Consider the following 26,133-nt stretch of genomic DNA (forward strand, 5'->3'; position numbering starts at 1 on the left):
CTCTCGGTTCCCATGAACTGCAATCACGTCCTCTAACTTCCACTCGCACCGGGGCCGCACTAACCTTCCTGCTCCTCTAAATCTCTGCCCTTGAGAAACCTGACCACTTGTTGTCATCTCTTAACTGTTTACCTCTTCGGCAACAATGCTCCTATTGTTCCAGGGCCTGATCCTGCCTGATGCTCCGTTTTCCCTGTTCACAGCCCATTGACATCCCTGGGACAATTGGTGGGGTAAAGAGTGCAGAATTGGACCCAAACAGAGGAAATTTGCAATGCGGTAATTCAGGAAGAATGTTTGTTGCTGTGTATCTGTTACTGTTCCCGCTGGAAATCTTCATTCACGAGGAAAGACAAGAAAGAAAACTGAGCAAATAAAAAATCAAATGAAAAATGAAGAAGAAACAGAATGGAAGAGAAAGCAAAAAGAGATACAAGAAGGAAGAGAAAAATAAAGAGGAGGAGAGTAGAGGGAGGATGAGGAGGAAAGGAGATAAATTATTCTAGTCCCTTGAAAACGCTTGATTTTCTCTGGATAAGTAGTTTCTGTATAATTATTTTGGAATTTTCTTTTATTTGCCTATTTAACATAGAACTATATTTAATATAGAACTATTCGTCATTTATTTGCTGCACTACGAAGCTCTGATTTTTCTGTTTTCGCCTATCTTTTAGCCTAGTTGGAGGCATAAGGTTTCTGCTCCCACAAATAAAAGTCACCTCCACACTTCCCAGTACAGAATCAGGCCCCTTACCTTCACTGTTGAGGTCTCGCACCAAGAGCTCCCCGTGCTCCCATCAGGTTAATCACAGAAAACAAAATTAAACTGACTAAAATGGTAACTCGAGTGACGTATCCATAGATTTGCACAAGCTTCATCTTGGATATTATGGGCCAATTCCATGTGTAAAGCAGGATAACTCTTATCAACACTGATAAGATATATATATGTCATATATATTACGCCTAGCATATAGCAGCAGAGCATCACACCATATATATGTTTCCAGAAAAAAAGTCTCAAATGCATACATTTACAAGGCAAGGCTACTCTATAATCAGAAACAAATCATGTATTGTGAAGTTCTGATCTTCTGCCAGGTTGTGTTGACGGCTTACTCCTTATTCACATGACTATTAAATATAAAGCTTCACTCAGGTAGGCTTGACGTGGTGAGCAGGTGAAAAGGGGTGTTTTGGCACAGATTTGGTCTTCCTACATTTTGGAAAGTTCTCCCTTAAAGAACATTGATATATTATTAAATTGTTATTCTCCGTTAATATATTCAAAAGTCAACAGAACCAAGAAATATCCTACCCCAGAGAAAAGCAAAAATACTTACGATTAAGAGATATCCTTACAAACTGATATGGGAGATGCAAATTAATAATTTGACTAAATACATTTTATCTCTGTTTTAAAACTAAATTAAACCAATAATGGCAATACCATTAAAATCTGTAAATATTTATTATTATAATCTCAATCAAACAATTAACAGTTGTAGTGAGGACTTTACCTTTTTGAGCATAAAAGATATTTAAAACTATTTTATGAGATGCTGCTTGCCCAAGGTGGCTCTTGCATTTACTGGGCAGTCTATTCAGTCCACAGGCTTCTCAATTTTGGGCCCAGGTCCGAAGTCCTTACTCCCTGGAGTAGTCTTACTCTTGGGGACTGTCACCTGAAGCACATACCCAACGCCCCACTGACTTGGGAGGAGATTCTGTATCTAAATCAATTGCACTATCGTGACCTTCATGGATATTCTCAGGAGCCAGGACTTCTCAGATAAGTTCCTGTTATAAGATCTGCCTCTTTTTCATCATGACTTTTATTTCCAAGTAAAGCTTTGCTTGAACTTTAGTAGAAGTGGGACGGTTATCAGCTTTAATTGCTTCCACGTATCAAAGCAACAGAAGCTGGGTTTGATTTCACCTATTAGACCTTACTACACTCTTTAAATCTCAGAGACATGCTTTTAAGCAACTAACTTGTAAGGAAAGCTTCCCTGCTTGCAGCTTTTATTGCTCTACAGACCCCAGGTTTAACACAAACTCCCAATCTGGCTCCCAAATTACAAAAATTCATCTCTTGCCTATGCACACTCTGTACCATGATTGTCTCTGGACCCCAAATTAGCCAACGGTTAAGCTGCATATTTTCTACTTATTAAAAAAATTACTGTAGGTACTATTTTGAATATGTTCAGTCTATTATGGCATGTGGTTTCTATTTGGAGAGGCTGGAGATTTTGCGACGGCAGTGAGTAATTACCTTAGTGTTGGTGAGTTTTCACTCAAGCTTGGGCGGTGTACTGTAATAAGAGACAGTTGCCATAAACAGACTGGTACAACTAAATCATGGTGTGTGGCCTTCTGGTGGAAAACAGATATCTCCTTTAGGTGACCCAGCCTCCCTCCCAGTGCTCAGCAAAGCCTACCAAACATGTGGTCTCCAAACCCTTTTGTTCTGCAATTACATGGCTGTTAGTTGTAGGTTGCTCAATAGGTTTTCATCGCTCCCACTATACATGTGAAGAATACCAGTTGCTGTTTTGATTTATCAGAACAAACAGTAACAAAGAGCATTTGATAGATTATTTCATTTATGAGAAGTGCGACTTAGAGACTTTTACGTAGGGCATTGCAATGAGACTATCTGAAGACTCCCAACCTAGCCAGAAGTTACTATGTTCTAATAATTATAATCTTTCAACTGTAATTACTTAACCTGTAATAAGGTGTGAAAATTATTGGTGGTGTTTATTATTGGATCTAGTTATACATTTTCTCATTGAAGAAGCCCAAACCAAAAGTATTATCTAACCAATAGCGGGTATACAGATTTCACACAAATGAGTCTTTCAAACCAATATTCCTCCTCTTGAGGAATTATCTTAGCATACAGCCACCACTTCGGGTGTGGTATTGAAATTTTGGTAAATTATTGTTGAGAGCAGCAAAAGATTAAGAAGATTAACAGACAAGTAGGGGAGGTGGTAACAAGGTGCTTTTCAAGCCATAGCAGGTGCCTGAAAAGACCATGGTGGAGAATAGTGCTACCAAGAACAATATTCCTAAGTGTTTTCTGCCTCTGCTTCCCTGGTGAAAGGGAGAGAAAGAACCCTCCAGTACCATGCACCCGGCTTTCCCATCTCCCAGCAGGATCTGGCTCAGCAGTAAACACAACCCGTGGGACTCTTAGAATCCGATTTATAGCCCAGCACAGAGTCAGGCTCACATACGAGGCAAGTTTTATGGCTGGAGCAGCTGTTGTTGAACTCAATACTTAGACCTGGGACATGCAAAGGAGCCTCAAGGAGGGTGGCAAGCTCCTCCAACTGAAATACACTGACTTAAGGTTTATTTTCCAGCTCTAGCAAAAGTCATGACATTTGCTGTAGAAACTCTGTGGCCCAAAATTAATTCCTCAAGCAACGCAGTCTTTGTTGGCTCTGCCAAACTCTCAACATGTCCCAACCATGGTGGCAGCCGTTGTCACCCTCCCCTGCCCACCCTAGCACTGTCACCTCCCCCCTGTGCCAGCACAACACCTGTCCCGTGCTGCAGGGCTGGATCCAGCACAGAGAAAACAGGTACACTTATACAACACAAAGTGTGTTTGCAAAGGAAAATGACATGAAAATAATACTTTGCATCGGACACATTATCCAGAACTCATTTAATAACTCACAGCCCCCTGAAATCAGTGGGAAATTCAAAGGGAGCACAGCGCAACCTCCTGCTTCCAGATTACGCTGCATTAAGACAAAAGAAATAACACTTAACCAAAGACGTTTAGTTGAAGACTTACATATAAAAGGTTTGACACTGCTGTGGATGTGTTTGTGCTGTTTGAGGCCTGAAGAAGTGGCAAAGGTTTTGCCACACTCTGGACAAGCGTGAGCACGAGCCCCAACATGCTGGGAACGAATGTGCCTCTGAAGGTTGCTGGGGTCCGTGAAAACCTGCTAGGAAATGAGTACTGATTAACCAAGAAACTTGACTGCGGAAGAAGTCAGTTATTATAAGAGCCTTTTAAAATTCAAACCTGGGAGCTATTTGGGAGTATTTAAGATTAAAAACCTCACTAATGGGCGTCAATGGGAGCTGTGCCTGCAGGATGGGGCCTCAGTTTCCCACAATCAGCCAAGTATTTGCTGGATCTGTTAACCCCTTGGCAGTCACAGCAGCAGATGCATTTGACCCTGCCTTTAGAAATTGTGCTTTTGAGGTCAGGGACTTCATAGAAAATGAGTCAAAATGTGGCTGCTTGAAACCTCTAAGCGTTACTGCAATAGAAATACTTTATGGTGACAATTGAGTTTGTGACAGTGAGAAATCCTGTACACGACACAATCCAAGCACCCAAGGCTTGGTTGCATCTTACGAGTGTCAGCTCAATATAAAATTCCCACTACTGCAGCAAATCTACTTAAAAACAAGAAAGTCCTCATGCAAAAGGCCCAAGCTTTGGGAATCTGATAAAAAGCAATACAGAGCACCACATCCTATATACACAATCTACTCAGAAAACCTGGTGCTGGGAAGTGATAGAGATGCTCTAGAGATGAGAAGTCCCATTGCTATTTCTTATTTTGATTTATATTGCAGTAGTGTCCTGAAGTTTCTGGTCCCAGGGGTTGGCACTCAGCCTAGGGAACCCATTGCCCAGGATCTCCCTGGGGTTTCTTGCCCCTCGGTGATCCTCTTACACCCCACTGGTCCTCACAAGGCACCAAGCCCTGAGCCTGGAGATGCTCAGCATCCTGCATCAGAGCTCACTGCAGACTCCACAGCCATTTCCAAATCCAAAAGGGTAGAAAAATAACATATTGATAAAATAGAAGCGTAAATCCTTGAGAAACCATCTGGAGCATGGCAGAAGCCCTACACCCTCCTGCATCCCGTCCTGGGCTTCACTACTTCCATGCTCCCATGCATTCAGAAGCACAAGAACTGCCAGGCAGCCTACAAATTCACTGTACCTTGGCACAGTTTTCACACTCATAGTGCTTCCCGCTGTCGTGCGACATTTGGTGACGTATCAAGTTGGACTTCCAGTTAAAAGCTTTGGGGCACTGGTCACACTTGTACTCCCTCTCCTCGCTGTGTGACAGCATATGCTTCTCCAGGCTGTGGGAACAAGAACAGCGCCCAGTGAGGTCAAATACACAGACAGCAGAGCACATAATTACAGCAAAAAAAGCCCCAAAGGCCAAATCCTGACAGACACAAGTCCTTTGAGTACCAGGTTCATCCCAGCCATGAAGCAGAACATCCTCCTCCCTACCAGAATAACACATCATCTCGTGTTTTGCCACTTGCAAATGCTCCTGGAGATGCTGCTGCCATCGTTCCCTAAGGAGATTATTTAATACACCTCTCAGTATTTCACTCTGGTAATTCTTCCCTGCAGTCTGAATTATTTCTGCTTTATGACTTTCCCTCTAACCACACCTTGGATCCCACCACCTGATATAACTTCACTCTTTTGATGGGAGTTGATTTTTCTTATAGCAGAAATAGATGAGGAATAAGTCCACTGGAGAAGGACAAAATCAGCATAAGAAGCCTCTAAATATAGTACACTACAACTGCAGTTATAACTCATTATTATAAATCGTGTTCAGTTGTGTAGCTGTTTATTAATTCCTTAGCAGTTTATTCAGTCTATCAGTAGGGTATTCGATCACCACTTAATTTCTGTTGCACATCTTTGAATTAAGTTTTGCCTCTGAATTTTTATGGATTCCTGTATTATTATTCATTCGTAGCAAATATATATATATTTAAACACTTGTATTTCTTGTTCACACACAGGGTCATAACTCACAGCATAGCTCGAGGAAAGATCACTGCATAACATAAGAGTGGATTCACAGAAAATCCACTGGAAATTGGGATTTTTAGCCTGGGATGTCAAAATGTATGAATCTTTCCTCATGTGAAGCTCCCACTGATCTCTGCTGAATTAGTGGACAAAACCTGCTGGGTTTACTGTCTTGTTTGGTTTGTACAGTCCAAACAACAACCTCCATTCTCAGGCACAAGTAATGGAAATGCTTTAACCCAAGGATGCTCTTTACTTCTACCCCTTTCAGACTCCTTCCTTCATGGGGAAAAAAAAAAAAGAATCTGACTTCCCCTCCTAATACTTCTGTAACAATCAACTCTCCATCATACACTGGTAAACTAATTTACCGTAAGACCTAGAGACTCTTGTCCCTGGCTGTGGCACCATGGGGTACGTGACCTGCCATCAGCACCGGGCAGTCCTGGCCCCCAGATTTCCATCTTCCTGCTCAGCTCTTTCCCCACTTAATTACGCACACCCTCAAGCATGGCTCTTTCAGGCCTTTTGTTTTATATAATCTGGATCTAGCACACTTTGGTACTTTTTTTGCTGTGAACTGTCTTTGTGGTGTATTAGCCTTTCAATAATTAAAGAGTTCGGAGAATGACTGCATTCTCTCTCATTTTTCACTCTTTCTCACAGTACTGACCATCTATTTATGACAACTCCTTCTTTGTTTTCTGCCCTTTCTCTTCAATATTTAATATTTTAAGCTAAATTCACATTTCCTCAATGATTCCCGTATGTTAGATATCGTCCCCTGGTTCATAGGCAGAAAGGAAGTTTAACACCAAGTAACTCATGATGTGGAAAAATGTTGCAGCCCACATTGCTGCAACCCTTTTGATTTGATCTGCCTCCATCAGCCCTTTCAAATCAATCACTCTGATTGAAAATTAGACACGCAGAGCCGCATACTGCTCAACATCAGCCGGTGAATAAGACCTAGTGTCTTGCACAAATTCCCATTCAGTGGGGTTGACCAAGTATGTGTGGAGCAATGTTTGGCACGCCATGTTTTAATTCTGGTGGTGTTAATTTGGCAGAAGCGTAAAGATCATGTCATAACAATACACTGATCTGAGATATCTCAGCATTACTATCAAATATCGCCTGAGGTCAACCTTCTCTCATCATGAAAGCATCAGGATGTAAATCTGAAAGGGGTGTCCTGCAGAAAACCCTCTGCACTCTCAATACCTTCCCGTAATTTTCAAAATTTGTCATGGTCTGCACTGCAATACATTATTTTTAAATAGCCACAAAAAAACCCACCGTGACAGGGAATATGTAAATGGTCTTCAGCTTATAGAAGTTGTACTTTCTATTTCCATTCTATGCATATTTCAGGTACATATGCACATGGGTCTGTTTAAAAAGACAGCTATGTGTATAAGAAAAAAATGAACCCCAGTATTTCAAGATAGTATGGCTATAAATATATATTAACATATAGACTTATATATGTTAACATTTAGAACCAGCCTCTAACTAGCATAGCTTGTTTGCAAAGACAAAATTGGTAACACCAGTGAACACCACTTGGAGATGTTCTAAGTTATTTCTACCCAAAATTAAGAGCCCAGACCTTAGCTGATCTGAACTATAATCAGTCCTCTGATTTCACTGCAATCAGCCCAATCCATGCCAGCTAAAGGTCTGATTATCAGAAGATCCAGTTCTTACGGACAAGGATCAGATTTCTGATTTATTGAGACTCCATTGCTTTCTATGCCATAGAACACCAACCAGCACAGAAGCCATACTGATCTTTGGATTGTATAGAAGATGAAGGTTACAGATTCTGCCCTGGCTGATGCCCGGCATGATCTGACTGAAGACATTACAGATTTTGCCTCCTTTGATCATGTTTTAAGCATCTACTCCTACCTTTGTAAGTCTGGGAAGACTTGATCACACTCTTTACACTCCTGGATTTCATGCACATCCCGAAGGTCATTCTCATTCTCAAGCTTTTTCTGGAAGTCCTCCTCCACCATGGAGAAGGCGGAGTGGGGTGTGCTGCAGGGGAACTTCTGGTGGTCTACAAGCTCAGCCTTAGACTCAAAGAGCTGGTCGCAGTCCTCGCAGCGATACTGGCGCTCCTCTGGAAGACAAACAGGTTGGGCATAGGAAACCACATCAGTTTTCAGTCATTTTTAACTACCATCCACGACAGTGTGGTTAAATAAATGGCTATTCAATGGCAAGGTGGAGAACCTCAAAAAAGCCAAGGATGCCTTAGAACACTTAATAATAATGCTTTATTTCTACAATATTTGACAGTGCAGTCCTGCCTGGGTGACATCCACTAGGGATCCCTAACATCGGCTTAGTACAAAAGTCGGTGTATTTATAGCCCATCCTAAATAGTGATATACAGGGTCTGAGGTGGAGAACCAGTGGAACCTGTCAGTCTCTATCTTTCTGAATTAAGTAGATTGACTTGGATGTGAACATCAGCATCTAAAATAGCCAAAAGGGTGCTTATAGAATTTTAAAAAGGTTATAGAGTTTTAAAAAGGTTATAGAGTTTTATTTCTATCAGAGTTTTTTTCCGACACCCAACCCTGTTCAAGTTAAGCCAGAGACATGTGAAACTGGGTTAATGAAGACAGGGGACCTTGCTTTAAATTCCATAAAATTGGTTATAATGTGTTTCTTACTAAAACTGAGTGTAAAAGATCACTCAGGTATCACTTTGGAGTGAATACTGCGTTCCTGCAAAATAATAGATTAGCTAAAGTAAATCTCCAAAAACAAACTTGTAGAAGAGTATCCCATGGTATTTTTTTTTTCTGCTGAATTTTTCTCCTGATGGTCCATACAAGGAGCCAGATGCTCTGGTTTGGTTCCAGTGCTACTTGCCCTGCAGATATAAATGCCCAGGGCTTCTGAGTCAGAAAGGCACTGAGGGGTCTGACTGAAGTCCAAATGTGTGTCATTGGTTGCTACTTGAAGGCTGAGTGGATCCAGAGAAAAATCCATCAGGGCTCTGCTGTTCGCTGTCCATGAGCAATACTTTGGCCCTAGTCTGCTTTGTGATATATTCCTGTGTGTGTCTGAAAAGATTTCCTCTGGTGGCATTTATACAATAGCTACTTGACCATAGCGACTAGGCATGGAAAACACAATGCTTGAAAAGGAGAACATCTTTAGCAATGACTAAACAAAGTTACTGCTATGGAAAACAAAACAAAACAAAACAAAAAAACACAAACGTATAAAACCAAATTACAATGAATGAATAATCCCCACCTTTTTTCAGGAGAACAAAAGATATTCCTCTACATGTACAGGCAGCTATAAAGAAACGACAGCCCTGGGAAAACCACTGTGTACAGTCCTTAAATCCTTGAGAATTTTTAAAACATCCACATTTGCACGAACTGCAACCTCATGGGCATCAAGCAGATATCCCACACCCACTCTTGCTATGGTTGGATAACCCACTACCCGACAAGCAGTGGAGCAAAAGGAGCTTTTGAGATGGGGGACAGGTTTGTGGTCACCCAACCCGCAAAGAATGAGCAACAGCTCAGGAGTTTCAGACCCAGAATCCATGTGTTGGATGAGTAGTGATTAAGTGTCAGGAGGAACAATGGCTCAAATGTTCTCACAAGTGACAGCAGCATTAACAACATGAGATTTTTCTCATTTCAAGAGGGCAGAATAACAGTTGTTTGACTAATTAACAAAAAATAGCCTATAATCCAAGTCCATACGTCGTTGTCCTGCAGAAACAGCACAGACTAGAGATAACAACAGGAACCCTTCTTCTCCTTTTGCAATATCCACAAAATGATCAAGATTCAATCTCAAAGCCTACTACAACCCTCAGTTACATCTGCGGACCTCTCTTTCTGTCGTGGAGGTTTGAGTAAGTGAGGGTAAAACCTGAACGACATTGGGAGCTGCAAGGATGCAATGCTGAGAAATATCAGCTGTGCAAACTAGAGATCGCCAGATTAGCAGGTAGAAAATCCAACGTCAGATAAGTTGCATTCAAATGCAACATTGAATGAAGCTGCACATCAGCATTAGTATCACTTTTGAAAGCAAACCCACCCTTCAGAGGGACTGAAGGAGTCATGATGATATCAGACTAGTTTATTCACTGAATACCTTCAGATAAACAGACAGGCAAAAGTTAGACAAACACAATTGTGGTCCAGCTTTGCTCCCTGGCTAAACTGAAGCCATCCTGGATTTCAAAATAATTCCTACAGAGGAGAAATCTCCATATCTTTTTTTGCCTTATTTAAATAATGGTTTCTATTAGATTAGACAGTAAGAAGTGGCTAACCATGAATGTCCGGAGCCATTGTTTCATGCGAATAATCTTCACTCTTCATGAACAGTAAGAGCTCCTCTCCTGGTTCAATATCTGCTACCACTCTGTAGAATATCTGGAAAATAAAAAGAGGCAGCAACATGACTACCACAAAAGACAAAGAGGCATAAACCACTGCCAGTGAGTATTACAGGATCGAAACCGCATGGCCAGACCCTGCCCCGTTGTGGGTACGGGTTGTTGGTTGCTGGAGAGGTGCCGACTTTGGCTATGGCAGGTCTGCTCCTTCCAGCCTCAAAGCCGTTGGAATGTTGGGTGCTGTGAAAACCAAAAGGACAATTGCTTTCAACAGCCTCTGCTGCAAAATAGGTTACGTGACAACTGCAAATACCACCAGCAATTTGCATGCTTCATTATACCAAACCCATGTAGCCATAAAATGTATCCCTGAGGAACCTGCATAGGTGAAATAACTCCTGTGGCACTGGGAAAAGCTACTAAAACTGTTCTGAGAAGATGCTGCTGGTTAAACAGTGGGCATCCAGCCCTTCCACTTCAATAATCTACACAGTCCAGGAAGTCACTTATACAAACCAGTGTGTCTGGTTACTCCATAGCTTCAAACAAGAATCAAAGGAAAAATCAGTCCCAGATGAAGAGAAGCCACCAGCAGCCAAAGCCACTGGTGGGAACTCTGGCCAGTGGCACCTGGTCCCCCAGCACAGGTGATATTGGGGTCTGTGTTTGTCGTTGGGAAGGAGCCCAGTAGAGAAGCCAGGGGCTGCTCCCTGGATCTGTGCACCCAGAGCAAGCACGTGCCGGCACCGGGAGGCTCTGCCGAAAGGAAATTCCCAAAATCCATGTGGCTGCTTTCTGTCTCAGCAGGAAATGTGAAGAGCACTAAAAAGCTCCACGAAGCAGCTTAAATAAATATTAGTAACTTCCTCGGGCTTTGTTAAACAAAAACACATGACATCTCTGTTTCCTACACCAAAAAATGATGCATTTGCATTTTCTCGGACGAATGTATTTTTAAATTTTTCACTCTCGAACTCTTAACTCTCAATACCCATTTCAGGGCAATGTGAGAAAGGCAGAAAATCACCTCTACCATTTAAAGTCTAACAGATGGGTTTGTCACAAAGCAGGTACAGGTATCTAGAGATGGGCGGGTATTTTCCTCACCAGGCCACACATGAACTGTCACCCATAGGGTGGCCCCGGCAGCCGAGCACATACCGATGTCCTCCAGGAGGTGGCCGTATAGCCTTATCGTTTCTTTCTGCACAAGCAGCATTTGCCCACAGATCTGGGCTAAATACCTAAAAATAATGAAATAAGTTGCATTTTCCTCACATATGTTTTCTTTTCTTCACTTTGTCCCAAAACCGCTCCAGAGGAGGCACATGTGAGTGGTGGTGAAGGCTGCCAGGGCCAGCTCATCCCACCACCCTTATGCTCGCCCCTCTCCAGGTGCCAGGAGTGCTGGAAAAACACGTGGGGCACAAGGTACCCATGTCACAACCCCTTGCTTATGGCAAAATTTCCCCATAGAATCCAGGAGAAGTAATTTATGGGCATCTTGATCTGCCCAGGCTGCACCTCCCTCCTCTTTCACACCATCATCAGCTGGGTTTGCTTGGGCTTGCCATTTTTACCCCATGTTGAGGGGATTTTGAGCTCCACTGAGTATTTTGAAGGGTGCAAAGAGCCAAAAGAACCACAGCAGGGTCTCATGCATGTCTCTTCATGCAGCCGGGTGAATACTTGGTACCACAATCCCCTCTGGAGCTGATGCTGCCCCGAAGGACACAGGGCTGGTGTGTGGGCTTTGGTGTGCTGGGGATGCGGCTGGGGCAATGCAACTAATTTGATCAAAGGCTGAAATACATTTAAGTGAAGCCAGCTTTTAACTCCTGCAAATAAATCTGGTCAGTGCTGCATCCAGTGAATATTTTTTAAGCTAAATATATCAAAAACCAGCATTTTTCTTCCAGAAGTATAATGGTCTCCACATATCCAAGTTGCAGTCCAATCTATGGAAGATAAACCAAGTTGCTGGCTGGCCTTGGGTGGAAATAGTATGTGCAAGACATGCAGCATTGGACACTGATCCAAGAGACTTCTGCAGACCTCACAGCTATGACAACACCCAGCTCCCACTTGGGGTGGGAGCAGGACCAGGCCCACCCTTTGGCCTGGTGGGACAGCCATGGACTCAAAGGGGACTGTGCCAAAGCTCCTGCTCTGCCCAGGACCGATCCGCCCGGAACTTGCCTCGGTGCTGCCGGTTTTGTGTCACAGTCGGGTAAGCTCAGCTGTTCCTCTGAGGTCAGCAGTGCATCCACACCCAGGAGCAAAGAAAAACCACAGCAAAACCTTCTCCAGTATTTTCCTCCTCTGCTCATGCTGTCCTGTCAACGGTATTTTGACAGACCTTTTCACCTCTCTTCGCAAAGTGAGGACACGTGGACTGTACAGTGGCATAAAGACGGTCTTGTTCACAAAGTGCTGTGCTGGGGTCCATCACATCTCTTCGGAAAGCCCCAGTACGATGCAGCGTCTTTCTTGCAGCTGTGCAACAAATCCCTATCCAGGGTGTAAACTCTGCAGCCAATTGTCCTGTGTTGGTATTTGAAAATATCAGAGATGATTAAGCTGCTCATCAGAAACTACCTGGTCAGCCTTCGTGTACCTCAGCGGGCAGACAGGATGCGAGTACCCAAAAAGCTCCATGCTTCGGGTTGAGTGACGTTTCTGTATTTTGCATCCTGGAACTGATGCTCTCCAAAGACAAGGTCCAAGTGACAGATTTCCAGCTCTAGCATTTTGACATCGTTATTATTATTAAAATACTAACTTTAATTATTATTATTAAAAATAGGTTTTAAAAAACCCCAAGTACACTAATATTTTATACATCAGGTTGTGTTCCGGAGAGAATCTAAACCAAAACACATTGAACTTCAAACCAAACCGAGCGCACAGTTAAATTTAATCTGATTTTTATAGCTGTCCTTATTACTTAATGTGAAAAGCTTTTTTCTCACTCTTCCCACTTAAAACCTCCTGGAATTACCTTGCTTGAGAAAAACTAAGAAGTTATCTACGTCCCATGGTAATGTACTATATTGCTCAAGTTTTTAAGGAGCAGCAGCCTCCTGAAGGCAGACAGCATGGGGGTCCAGCCAGCCCCCAGATGGGAAAACTAAGAAATTACCCCCCAGGTTCCCTCCTGGCTGCCCTTGCTGTGCAACAACAAAAATAACCTCTACCACAGGCAGTATTTTCAGTATTAGGAAAAGGTAATGTAAAATAAATGGACTCTTCTATTGCAAAGCTTGAAGATTTCTTCAACGCAGCCCTGACTCTACTGTAATTAATGAAAGGTTTTAATTTTTTGACTTTCACCTCTTTAGCCTACCAAGCCCATTTTGCTACCTAACTTTCTTGGGTTAACCTGCACTCACAATGCACAAGCCACTTTTCTGGAGTTCTGCTATGGATCGGCTATTAGAAGTCATTTATTTTTGCACAGAGATAACAACAACTTAAAATTTATAAGCAAATATATTTGACCTTAAAACTTGATTCTCATTGATTTAAGCCTGCATTTAAGCAAAATAATTGGAATCTCTCATTTCAAAAATGGCACATGCCCAATGATTGCCGCTTTGGAGAGGCATTTATGGATAAGAGAAATTCACATAAATTAGCCAACTAGTAGTTTTTTTAGCACCAGTTTGCCTCAAGAAGCATAGGAAGAGCTACTGCACAGTAGAGGAACAAACAGAGTGTGTGGGGGGGAAATACAAGCAAGGTCCAGATGCACATTTCACATGCCCTGGGATCAGCGGTGTGTGACTGCAGTTTATATAGGAAGAGCAAAATCGGATCCAGATCTGGAAACACTTTCAAAGTTCAGAGGGTCTGAGGTGGGGAGAAGTTGGGGGAGGCCTAACCCATCAGTCCTCTGTGCCTGCCTACACCACAGGTCATATATATTTATGCTACCGAGCAGAAGTAAAAGCTCCCAAACTGCAAAGCTGTAAAGGAAAAGGGGAGGGGGGAAAAAAAAAAAAAGGAACACACGCAATTTACTTTTAAATGGATGAATAAGACCTCATTGTTATGAATCCCAGTTTACTTTTCCTGGTCAGGCACTTGAAATTTTATTTATGCTTAATAGACTGCATTTGGCATGTGTAAAGATGACAGAAGCGTGAATTATGAATGACCTTCAACCTATTCAGGAAGTTGTAATAATTGAAATAATAGCGAAAACGCACTCCCCACGAGCTCGGGCCGGGGCCGCGCGCTTGGCCGCTGCCTCCTGTGAGCTTTGAAGAGCCCCGGGATCTCGCCTGCCCCGCACCCCCGTGTCTGACCCCCCGGCTCCTGCCCAGCCTGTCCCCAGGAAGGTTTAACCAAAGGCTGCTGGTTTGGGGAGGGAAAAGCAACACTTCAGCAAAGACACCAGCTGCTACACATGCATCTGTTCTGCTCAGCCCTGAAGAAGAGTTGTATTCCGTTGCGCCCAACTAAACCCTTTTTTCCTGTGTCTAGAAGAGCTTTGGAAAACACTGCACATGCCCCAGTGCTGCCTGAGAAATTCAGATTTTAGGGCAGGTGAGAGATGCTGCTCAGAGCCAGTGCTGTTTGTACTTTAACCCCCAACGTGATGCATTGAACTTAGAGCTACTGCTGTGGAACAAGGCACCAAGTGACTATGTCCTGCACCACGCTGGTGCAAGCGGGAGGACCGAGCAAAGGAATCCCTCTGGATGGGATGGTGGGAAGGAACAGAGGATCCTAAAAGTAGAGCACACCCTCACAAAAGCCTGGTGAAGCCCACCAGCACCCACAGAGCCCTGTGCTGCTGCTCATGCACCGACATCCAGCGACTGACGGGCCTTAAATACAATGACATGGGTACATACACCCCAAACACGGCACTGGTCCCATCTCTCCGCCACTTTTGGGGACTGGGGTACTGGAGGGGCGCATGTCTCAAGCCTGGGTAGGAAAACAAGCACCCAGAGAGGAGGAACACGCTGCCAACTGGCATTGACCTCTGCGCTGCTTTGGAGCACGAGTGGAACCGGCCTGAAAAGCAAAACAAATTAAATGCCCAAAACTAATAATAGGTGTTGTGTTCAAGGAGCTTGATCGAAATCAGGATTTATGCCCACCAGAAAAATGGGAAGGACGAGCGGACACATAACCTCACAACAAGCCATAATTAAGCATTTGAGGGAGAAAAAAAATGAAAAGAAAAAGGTCCAAACAGCAAAGCTTCAATTTTAGCTCCTGTGATGAACAACTTCTGCAGCTGGAGAACTATGTGATGAAACCTGAGCCAAGTTCTTCTTGCCATACTCAGGCAAATGATAAATTGAAACGAACTGGAGTTTTTTCAAGGGCTAATGTAGAGGAGTCCTTCCTGAGTGCTGTATCAGACCCAAAGAAAACTTTAGCAAAACTCCACAGGCGAAACTCAGCAAATGTCTGCGTGCAAGTGGCTGCAGGGGCACGGGTGGGAGCCTCGTGAGAGGAGGGACCTTCCCCTTCACCCTGCTGAGATGGTGAAGGAGCATCACCATGTTTAGCACCAGGACTGCAAACCCCTTCCTTCCTCACTTCCAAAACTCCCCAAAACTGCCAATGCAGATCAAGTAGGAAGGGGCTGGAGCAAGGACGTTCTCCTGAAATGGCACCAGAAACCCCATTTTTCCACCTTCTGAGGCAAGAGGAGCCTCCTGCTCCCATGAAGTGAGGAGGGAGCTCGGGGATGTCCCTCCACAGGGCACCTTCTTCAGTGTCTTGGGGGCTGTAGATCTCCTCCTCAGTGATAGTCATGTCTTCTTCCATCATAGGCAAATTTCAGCCTCTGTGAAAGCCCTGGGTCTGGGTGATGGGCTGCCACATCCAGCCAAGCTGCTTCAGCCCTACAAAACCTCCTTCTCGGGGGTTGCTGACACCAATGCCAGACCACAACTTCTGTGTGCCCACCAGTTCTCCTGAGATGACCTCACCATGCGGTTGTCTTCTAACATCCCACCTTCACTCATTAACCACATGATATGTCAAGTGAGTTGCAGCCTTGTCCTGGCTCTGTGGACGTTAATAATCCTCGATACTCTTTCTGGTGAGCATAGGAGTATGATTTGACAGCTCTCATCTCCAAAAAGGGCATTTTTGCTTAAAGACAACATGCTTTACCTCTTTTATTAAACACGAATCGCCAATAAAAACTTATCACTTTGTAGAAATGGCAACAACTCATTGCCAGTTTTGGTTCTGAATGATTTCTTTTAGGTCACGTCAGGACAGGCCAACACTGAGAGCAGTAACAGCACCAGAGCATTAAGCTCCAGATAACACAGACAGACAGAAAGACCAGGCAGGAGTTTCACCCCGGCCTCAGCTCTAACTGCAATAAGTGGAAAATCACCACCGACGAGCTCCTCGTTCCACCAGCCCTACGCTAACACGACCCCGCTCCACTGGAGACAGATTTTCAGTGGGAGCCGGATTAAGCTTTATTTGCTTAATAAACTAATAAGTCACAGGAAGAATCGTGGCAGAATAGGGCCCCGTATGAGCTCAGCATGCCAATGCCCTCCTGACCCACAACAACCAAAACCTTAATTTCACTCTCCAACAACAAAGCCCCAAAACTATTCCTTAAACCCACAACTTTTGCAGGTGGCTGTGTGTCCAGGGCTGCTGGAGGAGCCTGTGCCGTTCCCCGCCTGCCGCGGAGGTGGGGGCAGCGGCAGTAAAACCTGAAACATGAAGCTGTGTCTGCAGATTAAAAAGGTTTGTAAAACGTGTAAGATGTGATCAGATCTGGTGAAACCTACAGCGGTAGGTTCACTCGTGTAAGTTTATATCGCTGACATCGGGCATGTTGTTAAGAGTGTAATACTACTGGTTTTTCTCTCGTTGCGCTGGAATATACTTGAGTATAAGGAAACAAAACACGGACCAAAAACTAAAAGAACTCAAAAAAACCTATTTGAGCAAAACCTCAGTAAACTGATCTTGTGCCACTTGGAGTTTTCTATGGATAAATCAAAGAGAATTTCAGGAGCTGCTTTTTGGAGGGGGAAGAGACCTGGAAGCTCAGGGCAGTTTCACAGCATTATGTGGCTGTATCACTGGCAGAGCTCTGCGAGCAATAAGCAAGATAAAGAAAACACTCCAGAGTTTTAACTTCAACTGCTACCAACTACGTTTCTTAAAAGAAAAAAAAAAAAAATAAAGAAAAAAGACAGTATTTTTGTATAGCTTGAAGGTGAGAGTGATCCCAGCCTGAAAACGTGCCTGGAATGTGTGACAGTCCCTGACATACTATGGCTATAGTCCTTACTGTATTTGCAACTGCACTTTCATTAGCATATATATATATATATATATATATATATATACTTTAAAATGCTTTTGCTGGAATGACAGTGTTGACAGAAAACCTAAGAGGGCTAATCATTTGAAAATATTAAAAAGTTGAACTAATAGATGTTTAATGACAACACAGGACAGTTGTCCAAGTTAGCAGAAACTGGTATTGAATCCTGACTCTGAGCTGAAAAAAAACACATTCCAGGGCAATAACAGTGACAAGACTCTGCAGTTCTGCACACACTGCAGGGTCTTTAGGGAAAGTTAAAAATAAGAGTGCCCTGTTTGTGAAATTTTATTATTCATATACATCTTGAATTACATTCAGGTTAGATTAGGTATGACAGGAGATAAGAAGAAGACAGCAAAGAGAAATCCTAGATCAACTTTGTTTGAAATTAAAAAATAAAATAAAATAAAATGCAGCTTTTAAACCCTACTCCACCTCCAATCAAATGAAACATGAGTTGTATCCAGTGTGCATGTTTTGACTGCATCCCACCATTATTGAGCTGTTTGTCTTAGAAAGCTCATTTATACAGTCATAAGAGCGAGCCCAGGCCTTTTGTAAAATTGATCCTAAGTGATGAAACTTAACCCCAGCCGTGAGTCAGGGGGTGGGGTGGTATGTCTCTGCTAAAAGTCCAACAGAGAAAACAACGCAAAATGTTTTTCTTTCACTCTTTTTGTTAAATACAGAAGGTAGAGCTTAGCAGAGCAACTAGATTACATATCGCCCTGAGATTCATCTGAATTCTGCCTCAAGCAGTCTGGGAATCATACCTATCTGTCAGTCAAGCTCGAATTTAGCAGCAGAAACTTGCGGGCAGCATGAGGCGGGGAGCGCCGGCAGGATCTTTTACCTTCTCAGGTACAGCCCAATGTTTGCTTGTGAATTTTACAGATGAGTTGAAGCAATTAGAGGTGAACAATTACTGCTGATCGAGTGTCTGTGCTTCAGGAGCAAGCAGCATCTCCCAAAATGGGGATGCTCCCTGGGTGACCAGGGCTGCTGAAGCACTTCTTATTCCTGGGGGTACCGAGGGGGAGCGGGGTGTCCCCACACTGGCTGTGGTTCCAGCATCACCCCTGCCCTCCAGCTCTAGCTGCAACCACCGATACACATCCTAGTGCTTTCACCCTTTTTCTTTTCATTTATTTTATTTTTTCCTTTATTTTTTCTTTATTTTTTTCTTTTTTATTCCCCCTAGAAGCTACAGCAGCAGCCTGACCCCCAGGCAGCCCCACGCAGTCCGTACACACACATACGCACGCTCAGTCCTGACTTGCATTTGTCACTCCTTGTACACGCACACGTTTGGCCATGTAATGTCCATTTCCCAGTTTGCCTCCCTATTATCTTTTATATTACCTCTGGTGAGCTTGTGCCAGAAGAAAGCAGAAGGAGGAGCTGTTAGAAAGGCTTTTTTTTGCTTTAAGATTCGAGAGCACATTTTTAGCATTAACTTTTTAAGCTCTGGTCATAAAACGCTGGATTACAAGTACAATTTTTGTAGGTAAATGTGCAGCATTTCCATAGGGCCAAACGAACAACAATCTCTTGCTGACAGCACCCAGTTCACAAAGCGCTACTTGAAAGACAACCAATTCTTAATTTGCAAATCTCAGCAACAATAAGCTATAAAAATATGGAATTATGAACAGCACGATATTGTGCAAAATAAATAACAAGTCTCCAGTGAATGAAAGAAATTATTGGCAGCAGTACAGCCACCATTACCAAATCTCAGAAATGTAAACAGTAAAAAAAGAGAAAGTTACAAGCGCCATAACTTTCCTTCCAAAAACGTCAAAACGTGGGTCCGTGTCTACGCCGCAGAGGTAGATGCTGCTGTTTCAGCCTCCCGTGTACTCTAAGTTACAGATCACCAATGCAAAGACAGTAAGTTGTTGTGACCAACGCATGTGATTCTACTTCTAATTTTTCCTATCTATGTCAGCTCTTATTAAACATGAAACATCTGAATTTGCTGTTTCAATTGATCTGGGTAGTTTCCTTTTCGTATCACCGCATCCGTAAATGCTCTGCATTGAATGCATTGGTTTTTTACTGTAAAGCATATTTCAACTCAGAAAATGTATTTTGCATTTACTACTAATGTTTATAGATTCTTCAGTTAAACCAGCTGCTACATAAAAAAGAAATTACATCCCAGTTGGCTGGTTCATTCTGTGTTACATGTGCTGAATTGTAAAAGTAGAAAACTTGAAAAAGAAGTAATCTGAAAAAGTTATTTAAACTGTGTTTAATCAACTATCTCACATAAGAGAAACACATACTGCTGTGCTGGAAATAGCAGGCTGTCTCACATTTATTTCCTATACATAAAGAATTTGATTAGAAGGAATGATTTCTAATTGAAGCTTTGTGCCTGGTTGTGATTCTTCTTTCAATACTGTCAAGGCAATCAAATCAGCTAAAGATAATCTTTAACATTCACCTGATACAGTTAATTAAGTGGTGAAAAATGAAACACTGATTAAATGAATCGAATCCTATGTTGCAGGTAGTAAAGTTTAAATTAGAAACAAAAATTCACAAGCAGTTGTTGCTTTGCTATTTTAGATATTTTTACTTGAGAGAAGTACAGCTTGCTTAACCTAACTTCACCCATTAAAATATTTCATAACGGCATATATGATCCACAGACTAAAGCAAACCTTAACAAACACCTAATAACTCATCAGCATAACTGAAAACAAAATGCTTCACCGCGTCCTTCCTCTGCCTATTCCAGCCATTTTTCCAACACATAAAGATAAATAACATTTCAGCCCAACAACGAGTGGATTTAATTGCAACAAATGAAAAGAAAAAGAAAACTACTGAAGATCCTGGTTCAACATAAAAGTATTCTGAGTTCTAGCAAAGTGTATGAGAAGGCATAATAACAATCATGCACATGTGCATTCAAATCTAAAGTCCCATACATGCAGCTACATTGGCAGCATTATCAGTTTTGTGTCTTCTCCCCTATTCTTGCTATTAATTTCACATTACAGCTTCTGATCAACCCATCGGTTTAATGTAGCAATCCAAGTAGACTGGAACAGGAGCCAGAAAATGCTGCTAATCCAAAAATCAGCAAATACAGGCTTTATATTCCTAGGACAGCAGTCCCAATTTTTAGCAGTTATAAGATTAAAAAGAAATAAAAATGAATTTAACAACAATGTGGAAAAATAGAAAAATCGTATTATCTATCACCCATAATTGAAATTATTCTGCATTTCACATCTCTGTCTTATCTTTTGCCATAACAACAAACAGGCCAAAATCCACTGTGAATTGCTGCTGTGGGTTTTTTTGTTTGTTTGTTTGTTTAATTGACACCTTAAAGTTCCTTTAAAAAAATAAGTCCAGAAAGTGAAGCCCACATACCTGGTCACTTATCTGACATGCAACAAGGTTGTGCTGATTGTAGCATCCAGCAAACTTGATATATTTGAGCCAGTTTCCTACATCTGGTTGACTGGCATCTATGCAGAACTTCACATTGCAAAACTCATCCAAGATCTAAAAGGAAAAATAGAAAAGAGTAAATCTTTCTGTTGCTGTCTGTGCATACTAATCAAAAGATAAACCACACATTTCCAGATATACATATGGATAATAATAATAATAATAACATAGAAAAATTTACTCAGAAACACACTCCTCTGGCGAGATTTTTAAAAGAACGGTCAGAAAACATACACGTTAATAACAGGACAATAAATGTGCTGAAAAAGGTTTTGACAAATGTTTACATGTAATTGAGGCATTGCCTAATTATTGCTAAGAAACACTATGTTAATTTCAGAGGGATCTGATTTTTGTTTTTAATTCATCGGTGACTCCTCACATTTAAAATTATTATTTAAATTAAATACCATTCTGTCAGGGAATATAACAAAAACTATTAATATAGGTTGTGTTAGCTTCATTTAAGTTTGTGTTTTGTTTCAGGATTTACGTTGTTTGCGGCACCCATTTGGTCTCTTCATATTTGTTGCTCTGAACCAAACTTTACTTGGTATGCAGTTATTTGTCTTGTTTTAATATTATGTTTCCCAAACAGCCCCTCTGTGCAACACTTAAATCACTCCCCTTAATTGAAGCAAATAATGGAACTCCCTATGCCCAACTAAAGAAAATAAATGAAAAAAACAATGTTAACACTCATGCAAAACATGGCAGTATTCAATACATACCAATAAATGGTTCCAATTATGCAGACAATAAACAAATACAATGAGATTGCTTGTGGACAAGCTAAAGAGGATGTTCTGTTCTAGTATTATGACAAATTACTAATCGTTACATACAACTGAGTATCGTTATTTATCTGTAAGCTCTGCCACCGGCCTATCCTCAACTTTCCTCAGCATCCAAGTGAGCCCACTGCTACATTTACAACTTCTCCGGCTTGGCACCGGCAACAAAATATCCGATTTTATTATGGAAAAAAAAGAAACAACTTTAAACACACGCCCCGAATGAAAAGGGAGAGGGAGGTTGTTTCCCCAAAGGGAAACGTTTGTATTCCCGTCCAGCCCCGGAGCACTTTTGGCCTCCGAGCTGAATGGCCGGGAACCCCGGCATTGTGTGTCACTGAGTTAATGAAAACCCACGGAAGTTTCCTATCAAGGGCTCACAATGCGGCCTCAGCCCGCTCACCTTCATTAATTAAACGGACCCCGCGGGTCGGCCTGGCCCGGGGGCAACCCAGGTACGGAGGGTCACCGCCCCCAGCCCCGCCGCCCCCGCCCTGCTGCCAGGATCAGGCCCGTCCGTGGGGAACGGGGGTGCGAGTGGGTCCCTGTCTGCCCACCCGCGGCTGCCGAGCGTTGCCCCGGGACAGGCGGGTTTCTCCCCTCTTCCTGAACAGTCTTCACCCGCCACCAAAAAAAAAAAAAAAGAAGGGGGGAAAAAACATACCCCCGACCCCCCGGCATCCCGAATCCCAACGGAGCCGCCAGCGCCCCGCGGCCGCGCAAGTCATGTTTTATCCCCCGCGGGCGCGCACGCTACACCGTCGGCCGCACCTTTGGTTCTTTTTTTGAAAGAAGGACGTTTAATCTTCCCTTTCAACGCAAACCCCGCTCTGCACCGATAGGGAGGGGGGAGCCTCACCCCCCTGCCCCCCGGGACGGCGGAGGAGGCCGGCGGCGCGACGGGCACCGACGGGACAGGACGGCCCCGTCCCGCGGGGCCATGGGCAGCGCAGCCGCCGCGCTTGCCGCTCTTACCTTGTGTCGCCGGCAGCCTGCGGGGGCAAGGAGAGGGAGAGAGGGAAAAATATCCTTCAGGCGGCTGGAAGCAACATCTTGGCGTCAAACGCGGGCGGAGGCCGCGACCGTCGGGGTCCGGGGCTGAGGCGGGCAGTGCGGGGGCGCGGTGCGCTCCACCATTTGTCGGGGGGCGGCGGGGGCCCGGGGCACCGGGCGGGGAGACCGGAGGAGGCTGCCGGCCCTGGAGGGCTCAGCGGCGGCGGGGCTCGGCAGATTTCTGCCGGCTCGCCATCACCTTCCCCTTTCGGCCCCTCCTGGTCTTATCGGCTGGCTTAGTGTGTGTGTGCAAAGAAAGTTATCGGGAGAGGGGGAAGGAAAAGGAAAGAAAAAAAAAAAAAAGAAGAAAAAAACAACCCAAACCCCACACAACCGTGTTTAAGATGAAAGAAAAAAAAATAAAAACAACAACAAAAAACCCCACCGCACGCCGCTCAACAAAACAAACTTCTTTCACTTCTCCGCCGGGGATGGGAGAAAAGTGTGCGTGCGTGGGCGGGCGACTCTCCCCCTCCCCACCCCCGCAGCCTGCCCGCGGCGCTTCTTCCCCGCCGCACCCCCGGGCAGCGCCCGGCCCGGCCCTACCCGCCCGCCCCCCCCTCCCCGCCCACCCCGTCGGGTCCTGCCAGCCCCGCTGCTCCACTTTCGGGCACTGTCTCTTTAAAGCGGGGCAGCCCCGGCCGCGCCGGCAGCCACCCGCCCCCCCTCCGCTCCCAGCCCCCCCTCCCGTCCCGGGCGGCGGCGGCGCTCCCGGCGCGCTTAAAGCGACAGCGGCCCCGCGGCCGGGGGTCACCGCCAGGTCGCGGAGGAGCGGCCCCGCCGCGGGGGCTGACCGGCAGCCCGCGGGGGCGGCCCCCCCGCCCCGGCCGCATCCCCCGGTGGGGGGCTGCGCGGCGGTGCGCGAGGCCGAGGGCCCTCGCCACTCGCCTCTATTTATACGCCGGCCATCCCCGCAGCGGGACCCGGGCGAGCAAGAGCCGCGCTGCGCTCGCCCCGACGGCTTTTCCCGGCGCTCCAGGAGCCAGCGCGCCCGGCTCGTTACTCGAGTTATCCTCGTCATCGCCGTCACTGTGGTTATTAATAACAATTTTTAATGAAACGCAATTTTTTTTCCTTGCCTGGCCAATTTTCCCGACGACCCCGTTTGGTGCGGCGGAACCACCGCCCCGTTTGCCGGCGCTTCCTAAACTTTCTTTTTTCTTCTTCTTCTTTATTTATTTGGTAACGAATCCCATGAATGGAGCCGGCGGGCGGCTGCGCTCTGCCTGCCGGCGGGAGCAGCGGCCGAACCCGCTCCCACCCGCAGCCCCCGCCGGCTCCGCGGCTCTCCCTGCTTCTCTAAACGGCCCCGAAATCCCACCGCGACGCAAAGCCGCACACCCGCCCGCAAAATTTGGCACCGTCCGGGCTAACTACGGCAAAATACATGTCTATATGTGTATTTTGGGGAAGAGGGCAGGAAAAAAAAAAAAGAGGGCTGAACTATGTATTTTATTGCACGATCCAGAAGTGCCACCCACTTTTTTTTTTTTTAAGTGCAAATATATTTCTCAGACTAAAAGTCGATTTTTCTTTCCCGGGGGGCCGGGGCAGGGGGAGGGCGAGGGCGAGAAGCCGGGTGACAAGAGATGATGATTAATTCGTCTCAGCGGCCTGTTATCTGTGACATTGAACTGTTATTTCAGATAATAGCTATTGTTCGAGGCGGGGAGGGGAAAGAGAAGGGGGAAAAAACCCCGCACTCAGGAGCGGTAGATAGGACAGGAAAAAATAAAAATAATTCTTAAAAATCCATTGTCAATAACCTCAAAAAACCTGGTGGGAGATTCCCATAGCACCCGGGCCTGAGAACCGCGCCGCCCGCCCGGTTTGCCGGACCATTGATTTCCTGCCCTCCCTCCGCTCGCCCATTGTTGGAGCTTTTTTTTCCTTCGTTTTTTTTTTCTCTCTCTCTTTTTTTTTCTTTTTTTTTTTTTTTTTTTTTAATTTAGCCATAAATTGGACAGGCTCGAGCTATGAGCTGTTCTATTTTCTTCCTGTCAGGATGAGGGATTTGTTTTATGATGCATTGTGTATTAAATACAAGTAATCTGGGAAACTGATTGCTCGAGCCCATAGGCCTGATCACAGGCCCCGATAGGAGCCGGAGCGCACCCCCCCCCCCGCCTCCTCTACCCCCTCCCTCGGCTTTTCCACAAAAGGAGGAAACGCCGGTGGATAAACAAAAGGGCCTCCCGGTACCGGCAAAGCGGGGCCGGCCGGCACCGGCGCTGCGCCGCCAGGAGGCGCCGGCAGCCGCTAGGTGGCGCTGGCCGCCGGGACACGGGTGGGGAAGGGAGCGGGACCGGGACTGGAACGGGACTGGGGACGAACCGGGAGAGGCACCGGGACTAGAACGGGACTGGGGAGGAACCGTGGCTGGAACCGGCACAAGCGGGCGGTGAGCAGCTGCAGACCTGCCGTTATCCGGGTTTTTTTGGGGGGAAAACCCCATTTTTGGTAATTCCCCTTCATGCAGCGCTTATGCTTTGCCCCAGCCCGGGCGGAGGGAGCGCTCCCCAAGGAGGAAGAAGAGGAGGAGGAGGAAGGCACATGCCCCCGAGCCGGAGCGCGGTGAGAGGCGCTGGGCAGCGCGGGGGCTTTGGGAGGTGAACCGAACTGAGCCCCTCCACCGGTCGTGTAAGGGGACATTGGAGCTACACATACATATTATTTTTCCTCTTTCAAGCAAAAATCTTTTAAATACATCTACAGGATTTCTGTCTCCCTTTGGACAGTTTGGTAGGCGCTTCAAGAGGCCTAAATATTTCCACAGAGTCCCTTTTGCAATTGTTTATTTAAAATAAGTCGCTATATTAGTGGAGGCAGTAAGGAGTTAGTACTCGAGTCTGCTAGTAATTCCCACCAGGCTGTAAACTGATGCCTCTTTTAAGCCTTTAACTTCATGGTCGTCCCAGAAGTAAAAGTTCTCATAATGGAGACCCTATGGGCACCGTGCATTCCAGCACATCATTAAAGCAAAGCAAAGCAGCTCAGCAAAAGCCAGATGAAATAACTGCACTGTCCACTTTTAATGGGCTTCCTGTGGACAAACACTGCAGAGGACAATGGTGAAAAATCAGACAAGTAGCTGGCGATTTTTTTAAATACCATAAATGTCCATATTAGGCTTAATATTATCCTTATGTTTATAGAGCGAGCCACTTCATAACCACATTTTTAAGTGGGGTTTAATGTTATATTTCTCAAGGTGACTAAACACAACATTGAGCATCCTGACTAA

The 26,133-nt window shown here is 44.7% G+C and overlaps 1 protein-coding gene across 14 annotated transcripts in view; it reads right to left on the reverse strand.

The window, feature by feature from the left end:
* Positions 1-26,133, reverse strand: part of MECOM (MDS1 and EVI1 complex locus) — a 335,632-nt gene that overhangs the window by 24,770 nt on the left and 284,729 nt on the right. For 5 of the 14 annotated variants that reach the window (XM_065073500.1, XM_065073498.1, XM_065073509.1 and 2 more), the window contains exons 3-7: positions 20,962-21,096; positions 10,167-10,269; positions 7,751-7,967; positions 4,992-5,139; positions 3,818-3,974 (exon numbers count right to left, since the gene is read on the reverse strand). In XM_065073500.1, the coding sequence (XP_064929572.1) occupies positions 3,818-3,974; positions 4,992-5,139; positions 7,751-7,967; positions 10,167-10,269; positions 20,962-21,096 (760 nt within the window). Of the gene's footprint in view, positions 1-3,817; positions 3,975-4,991; positions 5,140-7,750; positions 7,968-10,166; positions 10,270-20,961; positions 21,097-21,773; positions 22,228-22,811; positions 23,418-26,133 lie in introns of those variants that run through there. The other 9 variants (XM_065073501.1, XM_065073499.1, XM_065073510.1 and 6 more) reach the window with 6 other exon arrangements.

The sequence above is a fragment of the Columba livia genome, chromosome 9 (genome assembly GCF_036013475.1).
Source record: "Columba livia isolate bColLiv1 breed racing homer chromosome 9, bColLiv1.pat.W.v2, whole genome shotgun sequence".
NCBI lineage: Eukaryota > Metazoa > Chordata > Aves > Columbiformes > Columbidae > Columba > Columba livia.